The sequence below is a fragment of the Pseudomicrostroma glucosiphilum genome (assembly GCF_003144135.1).
Source record: "Pseudomicrostroma glucosiphilum strain MCA 4718 unplaced genomic scaffold BCV69scaffold_16, whole genome shotgun sequence".
In the NCBI taxonomy this organism is placed as follows: Eukaryota; Fungi; Basidiomycota; class Exobasidiomycetes; order Microstromatales; family Microstromataceae; genus Microstroma; species Microstroma glucosiphilum.
In genome coordinates, this window is record NW_020289928.1 from 396456 (window position 1) to 403544 (window position 7089).

A 7089-nucleotide genomic window follows, 5' to 3' on the forward strand; every position below is an offset into this window, starting at 1 on the left:
CCGCCGCATCATATTCATTTCACCCAGTCGTTGCGTTGCGGTTCTGTCCAGGCTATGCGAAACTTTGTACAGTGCAAATGGCTCTACAAACGGTTCCACTCTATTCTCCTCTTCCCTCGCCCCTCACTCCTCGCCCTCTCCGCTGGGCTGTCCACCTCACAACTTGGCGGCAGATACTGGCAGTGTAGACAGACATATCTGCCGCCACTAGAGCTCACTCACTCAATCAATCAGCTGGTGTTGCTGGGGTTGGACAACTTCTTAATCTGGCCAAGGAGGTACTTGGTCGTCTTGAAGCCCGCCGCAGGATCATCTTGAGGTACCATGTGTCCAGCATAGAAGTACTCGATAAAGGTCAATCCACGCTCGTTGTGGTACGTTCCGCGCTGTCCAGCTGCAGTCCTGAGAACACCACTGGGCTTGACCTGGAAACCCTGGTGGCCAGACCAAGTCATGTTCTGAATGGCCAACTTGCTACCATTGGTGAGCAGGAGCACATCACGGTCTCCTCCACCAATGATCACCCTCTCGGAATTCTCAATGACACTGGGCATGACACTAGCCTGGGGCAGAGCCTCGCCGATGTCTACCCAATTGTCGCTTGTGCATTCGACCCAAGTCCTGTTGGGATCAGCGCCAATGGCCGCCTTGAAACCGGTGATGTTGTTGAAGATGTTGGTAGCCGAGGGCGAAGCTGCGTCAAGGGGATAGCCCAAAGGATCAAGAGGGCTTGGGCACTTTGCCGTAATATCGTAGACGCTGGAGCAATGAGCTCCGTTCCAAAAGCTGAGCAAATTTCCCCAGACGTCGTACACGCTAGAGTTCCAACCAGAGGGAGCCTTGATGGGACCCTTGGGAGGGTACTTGAGGTGGTCCTCTACAAAGGTATTAAGACCCCACTTCTTGATCTTGCGCTCTACCTTTGCCAACTCTGCGTCGGTGATGGTAAGAGTCTTTTGGTAATGCTTGGCGTATTCGAATGCAGGCAACTGCTCCATGTACGTACTGAGAGGGATAAAGTGCGGAGAAAGAGCATGCAGAGTCAGCACACGCCACGGTCATTGGTCTACTACCAGGCGCATAGAACTCACTTGTCCGCCCATGAAGGGTCGTTGATATGAATACCTTTAAGGTTGATACCACGGTTGTTGTAGTATTTGGGGTGCTCGTAGATGTGGTGAGCAATGTAAGGGATCATGGCGCCAGCAAAACTTTCACCCGTCAGCCACAGACGCTTGCCCTGGAGGTGCTCAAACTCCTTGAAGAAGTTGACCAAGAAGCCTGAAAAGTCTTTGGCGATACCGCCGTAACCTTGGATTTCCAGACCAGCCTTGGAGAAGCCGGTGTTGCCGGGCTGATCAATCCAGATGGCGTGGGCTGCCTTGTGTGTAGAGTATGGGTTCAGGTAGGGCTTCACACTGGTGTTGGCTGCGTAATACGGGAAGATCACTGGGCCGTTTTCTTGCCAAAGACCTTCCATGCTGCCTGGAAGACAGCACGCCAAACGCAACGAGAGGAGAGACAGACGTCAGCAGAAGTACTTCCGATCAAAGTGTATCACCGCTCGCAACCCTCGGCCTTACGCACTGCATCCGGGACCACCATTGATCCAGATGACCACGTCGTCATCCCCTACATCTGACTCGGGGGGAGTGTAGAAGAAGTAGAGCTGCCTTTCGTCGGCACTGTTGGTGGCATTGACCGAGATATAGCCGCCGTAAGAACGGGGAATCTTGAAGTCTAGACCGGGCAGATGGCGCTTGAGGGCGAATTTGACTGAGGGGGTGAAGAGGGGAGACAAGGGCGTTCAGGCGGGCCAGGTTGATCGCAGCAGATGTCAGACGCAAGCGTATGCCCGTGCCAAGCGCGGTATTGCATTCACTCACGGTAATCATCGGATGAGCGGCGGATCTCCTCGAGACTTCGCGTCTCCAGCATAGCTTCAAGATCGTGAGGCGCGACAGGGCTGGCCGTCACTGCGACAGAGGCCAGCAGCGCAGCGAGCACCCATTGAGTGAGGCCTAGGAACTTCATACTGGCGTACAAGGGGCGTTGAGAAGGGGAAGGAGTGAATGTCCGTGCGGGGGCGGGGAAATGTCTAGGGTGGAAGTTGAGGAAGAGTGTTCCTTGACACGGGCCGGAACAGGATGGCTGGTATCGTCTGGTGCGAGCTCCCTATTTGAGGTCCAGAGAGCCGCCGCTGTCTTGCGACTGTTATCCTCAATGATAAGAGGCTACCAGGGCGTACGCTCACTCCAAGCGCATGCGGGCGTTGTCAGTAGCAAGTAGGAGCAGAGGACGATGGCAAGTGTTACTTTGCTCGACGGGTCCTTTCCAAAGGGACGGAAGCACTTTGGCGGGTTGCTGAAGCCTTTCTCCCTCCCCACACTACTGTTGTACTCGCAGCGGAGATGGGAGGAAGCACATTCCAGTGTCGCCTCGCCTACACACCACGGCGGCTTTTGAGGAGAGGCGCATCACGAGAGAGCAGCAAGCAGTGGCCTCACCCTTGGTCCACACCATAGCTCCGCGGGACGCCATGCTGACAGATGCAGAAGCAGCATAGTACGCTATCAGCAAGGCATTGACGCCGCCTGCTGACTGTTCCGAAATCTTTCGATATAAGATATGGTTCGGGAAGCTCTCCATTCTCCCACCGGCTGATTCTCCCTTGGTAGCCTACCCGCGTCGGGAATTTCGCTTGACGGGGCCCGACAAAGGCGGCGGAGTCTCATCGGGACGCCACGCGATGCATGTCAAGGACGCATGCCTCCGAAAGAGCAAACAAAGGATGTCTTGGGGGTAGGGGGAGGTACAGAACGCCCTCTCGACGACCCTGTGCGGATAGAACGGACCTCAGCTACTCACAGAGAGAAGCAGACGGAGGCACATCAAGTCGTATTGACAGAGATAGCGAGGTAGATGGAGCACACGAAAGTCGTAGTGACAGAGATAGCAAAAGGAAAAAGTCAGAGGATCGGCAGTCTCGCTTCCGGCTGCTCCCACAGCCTCTGCTGCAGCCCATCACGTATCGGCAGAGACGACTCTCTCAAACTCCCTCGCCAGCTCCTTTCGCCTCTTCCATTCCTCGGGTCTCTCGCGCAACGTGGCATCAGAAAGCAGCAGCAACTTCTTGACGCGGTTTACCAGGCCACGCGGGCCATCCACGGGAATCTCGAGGGCATCGTAGCGGTGCACGTATCGCTCGAATTTCTGCAGGTCCTCTGGGGAGAGCTCTTCCCGAAGGCAAAGGTAGAGGCGTCGATGGGCACCACGTCGAGCTTCGGCTGCCGCGATTGCCGAAGTCTCTTCTGCTACTGAAGCAGAGGTAGAGGCACAAGACACGTCTTGTATGATGCTCTGGTTGGTAGACTGGGACAGAGGCAACGAGGTCGCGTACTGCGTAGACGAGGAAGCATCTCTTTGCTCTTCCCGACCAGAGCTGGACGGAGGAGAGAAGTGGGAGCCCGGAGCAAGATTGACCTCGTCAGAGTCTCGTCCTCTAAGCATTTGAGCGGGCACATGACGCTCGTTGTAGTGATTGGCTAGAGCCGATGTGCGACCATCTGGAGGGCCAATGATTTGCTGAGGTGCTAAGTTCTGCTCGCTCTGCTCTCCTTGACCTTGTCCAGGCGCACCGCTAGGTCGGGATGAAGCTATTCGCGCCTTTGCCACGGAGCTGATGGAGCTCTTTCTGCCTGTCGTGGCCGGCAGAATGTTCTGCTTCCCGTCGGAGAAGACATCGTCCTTGACGATTGGGATCGCATCATGAACGCCGACACTACCGTTTCGGCTGCTGGGCATCCTCGAACCTCCTCTCCTGACGGGAATCTGCCCGGTACCACCGTCGCTCGAGTAGTTTGACAAGCGGGAGGTAGTGACGCTATTACGGCGCGATTGCATTTGCGCCAGCTGCTGCTGCTGATGGAAGGAGGAGCGACGCAGAGGTCGGACTACATTGGTCGCTTGCTGTCCGTGTATTGTCGCCAGAAGTGGATCGGTAGAGGACCGAACATGGGGCCAACTGCCTGTCATGCCATTGCTGCTCGTGACTGTCTGGATACTGGCTGCACTGCCGCTTCTGACAAAGGGATACTGCGGAGCTGCAAGACCAAGAGCCGAGGTACTTCGCACGAAATGGGAAGGGTATGCATTGGTAAAGATTGCTCCTTCCAGAACTTGTTTGTCCGTGCGATCAATCCCTCGAGGTCGGTTGTCCGTTCGTGCATCCAAGCTGGGAGGGCTGGGTGCTCCCTCTCGCGTGTGGTTCAATCTGGAATGCGGTCGTCCATAGGGCTGCTCATCATTGTGCAAAAGAGGTTGCACGCCGTTGGAATGCGACCCCTTGATGAGCTCGCTACTTTCCCCTTCGCCAGCATGAGCACTACCGTTGTCGTCGACACAGCGAGCTTCTCCTGCAGATCCACCCACATGCTGCTTGACTCCTTCGTCTGGTCGACGGTGACCAAGGCGAGACTCTCGGCCACCTTCCCTCGGAGGAGGAAAAGCTTCATCTCGAGCTGCCATATTGCCACTCCCGTAATGCTGAGCCTGGCGACTGCTTGCCCGAGAGGCAGGGCGGGCAATCGCTTGAGACGGTGCAGTTGCTTGCGCTGATCGATAGAGTACAGGCTGAGCTAGTGTATTGTCAAGATTGCCAAAGTCCAGAGGGCTAGGAGCTCGAAAGTCGCGCTGCATTCGCTCTTCGTCGTCCGAAGAGTACCTGATGTTTGAAGAGTGGAAAGCTGCACGTCCATCTTGCGGAGGACCCACCATATGAGTCCGACTCTGGCTGCTGTCGGTTACGGAGCTTGGAGGGGATGGTGGCTGGTAGACATTCTTCAATACCGACTGGACGTGTTGCTCCATGTGTTGGGAAGCCATGCGCGAGGCTGAGCCGGTAGGAGCACGACGAAGCGAGGCTGCGGTGCTAGCGGCGGATGAAGGAGCTCGAGCCGCAAGACGCTCCTCTAGCGAACTCAGCTGAGAGGGAAGAGCACAGCGCGCCAGAGTCAGCTGCAGACTACATCATGCGATGCGGCTCAGCAGCTCTGAGGATACTCACCCTGCTCTCGACTTCCCTGCTCCTGTTCTCCCTCTCCCGATACATCTCCCGCAAGTCTCCATTTTCCGCCTCCAGGCGCTCAATATACTTGGTTTGCGACTCTACTCGTGCCTCTAGCCGTTGTGCTTCCATCGTCTGCTGTGCACACGTCTCCTTCATGAGCGAGTGATCAATTTCGAGGGCCTCGAGCTGAGCCTTGAGCTTGGCAGCGTAGCGCTCCCATCCTTGGCACTTGGCTGCGAGACTATGGTACTGGGCAGTGAAGGCTTGCTTGAGGGTCGCGATGTCAAATTGCAGCTGCGAGGCAAGGCGAGAACAGTGATCAGCATCAGTGTAGCGCCTGCTATGGCAAGCTCTCGGTGTGCCGTACTTACTGTCTCTTCAGACGCAGCTGTTGCAATACCCCTGCCTTCTACTGATGGCCTCGAAGGTCGCTGTGCGAGGCATTGATCAGAGGCAGATCGCTTGTCCGACATCGATGGAAACGGCTGATGTGGACCTTTCGATGCAGGAGCGCTCGGCAGTCGATGCCCTTCGCTTGCATTAGACTGGCCGTGGGGCGCAGTACAAGGACCAGTCCGCTCGCTTTTGCTGATGCTCTGCTGGATCGGAGGCGGAGCATCAGGCGTAGTTGAAGCATTCGCTGCAATTGGCCTGTCTGAGCTGTTGAGCTGTTGCGAGTGTGGTGTATCCTCTTCAATCCGACCGCTCTTGCCGTCAATACATTGAACCTTCTGACTATGGAGAGCTGTCGTTTCCGATTCGGTCGTGATTGAGATTTGATTTGCCATGGAAGTTCCGGTTCTGCCCGATTGACTGACTTGGCAGTGGTTGTGATCAGCCGCTGTAGATACGTGATTGGTATTCACTGGTGCCAACGGGGCGCGGGTGGTCATCGGCAAGGAGTACTGTACTTGAGCCGCACGAAGTATGCCGGCTATGTGCTGGCGGAGAACTGCGATGCTGAATAGCAGCGAATGGAACGAAGGGGCGAGGTTGAGCGGAGAATGACTTGCACCAGCGTCCTAACGGTAGCCGTCAACTCGGATGGAGCGACCTGCCTGGAGAAAGGCGGCTGCTGCTGCTGCTGCTGCTGCTGACGACTGTGGACGATACCGGTACTCGGAGCAAGATGGGAAGGAGGTGTGCCATGTTGGGCGTCAGTCGAGCAGCAGCCCCTTGATTCACGGGTGCAATGTGATTTGCTGCGAGTATCTCGAAGGCACGACGCGGCAAGGCATTAAAGTGTTGGTCTGGGAGCAAAGGACAACACGGCGCGTCGTATTCGAGGTCTCGTGCTGCTTGGGGCCATTGGTTCCGGACGGTGAGTCCAAAGGGGTCCGGTGTAACAGGGTAGATCTATATGAGCAGAGATGACCCACATCAGGAAGGTATCGGACTGGTACAAGGCGCTCTTTCTGCCACGGGACATCCGAGGTACCATGCAGCTGTACCGCTCGGAGTGCATTAGCTCCGGGCAATCGCAAGGGTCCTCTGGCTCTTGGCGGCAGCCCCGTGTGGTCTCTGTTTGCTTGTGACACGGGCTGAAGTTTGTCATGTGCCTCGGTGGTCTACCATCCAGCTGTCGATCATGAGGTCTGCTGCCATCTCGTCATCAACGTGGCATTCCTTGTTCTTCCCTTCTGAGACAAAAGATCGCCCCGCACAGCAGCTCCGCGATGCTGCCCTTTGTTCGCGTCACGCGCTTCCGCTCCGCGATCGCTGCGCTCTCTCCTTGTCATACGGGCCGCCACAATCCTTTTGTCCTCTACCTCGGGGACTGTATGTCTCACGAAGCGGCATCGCAGGACAGATGAGACAGACTTGCCTCGTGCAGATGAGTGTGGGAGAGTCCTTCGAGAGGAACAAGAGTCGAAGAAGCGAGTCCGTGCCAAGCAAGGCATGCCTCACAATGCTGCAAGCATAAGCTGTTGGAGTGTGGCTTACAGAATCCCGGAACGGAAGCACTTTCCAGTCACGTGACCCCCAGGTCCTCGCCGCTGGCACTTCTCCCCGGTCACTCC

At 56.3% G+C, this 7089-nt stretch overlaps 2 protein-coding genes across 2 annotated transcripts; both read right to left on the reverse strand.

The window, feature by feature from the left end:
• Positions 1 to 230: 230 nt before the first annotated feature.
• On the reverse strand, positions 231 to 2034 carry BCV69DRAFT_301308 (alpha/beta-hydrolase; the record flags this gene model as incomplete). The annotated part of the gene is made up of 4 exons (XM_025494547.1): positions 231 to 1005; positions 1092 to 1485; positions 1588 to 1776; positions 1887 to 2034. The coding sequence occupies 4 exons, from the start codon at positions 2032 to 2034 to the stop codon at positions 231 to 233; spliced, it is 1506 nt and encodes a 501-aa protein (XP_025345673.1).
• Positions 2035 to 2973: 939 nt separating this feature from the next.
• BCV69DRAFT_76481 (hypothetical protein) lies at positions 2974 to 6265 on the reverse strand. The gene is made up of 3 exons (XM_025495509.1): positions 5440 to 6265; positions 5066 to 5362; positions 2974 to 4983 (listed from the first exon to the last, which is right to left on the reverse strand). Exons 1-3 carry the CDS (start codon positions 5959 to 5961, stop codon positions 3025 to 3027), a joined length of 2778 nt encoding a protein of 925 aa, XP_025345674.1. The 5' UTR covers positions 5962 to 6265; the 3' UTR covers positions 2974 to 3024.
• Positions 6266 to 7089: the final 824 nt, after the last annotated feature.

Bases quoted from the DNA above. Each gene is read 5' to 3' on its own strand.
- BCV69DRAFT_76481 (XM_025495509.1), bottom strand. From the start codon at position 5,961: ATGACCACCCGCGCCCCGTTGGCACCAGTGAATACCAATCACGTATCT. The intron at 5,363-5,439 runs GTAAGTACGGCA...CTTGCCTCGCAG, and splicing joins CAGCTGCGTCTGAAGAGACA to CTGCAATTTGACATCGCGAC. The intron at 4,984-5,065 runs GTGAGTATCCTC...CTTCCCTCTCAG, and splicing joins GCAGGGAAGTCGAGAGCAGG to CTGAGTTCGCTAGAGGAGCG.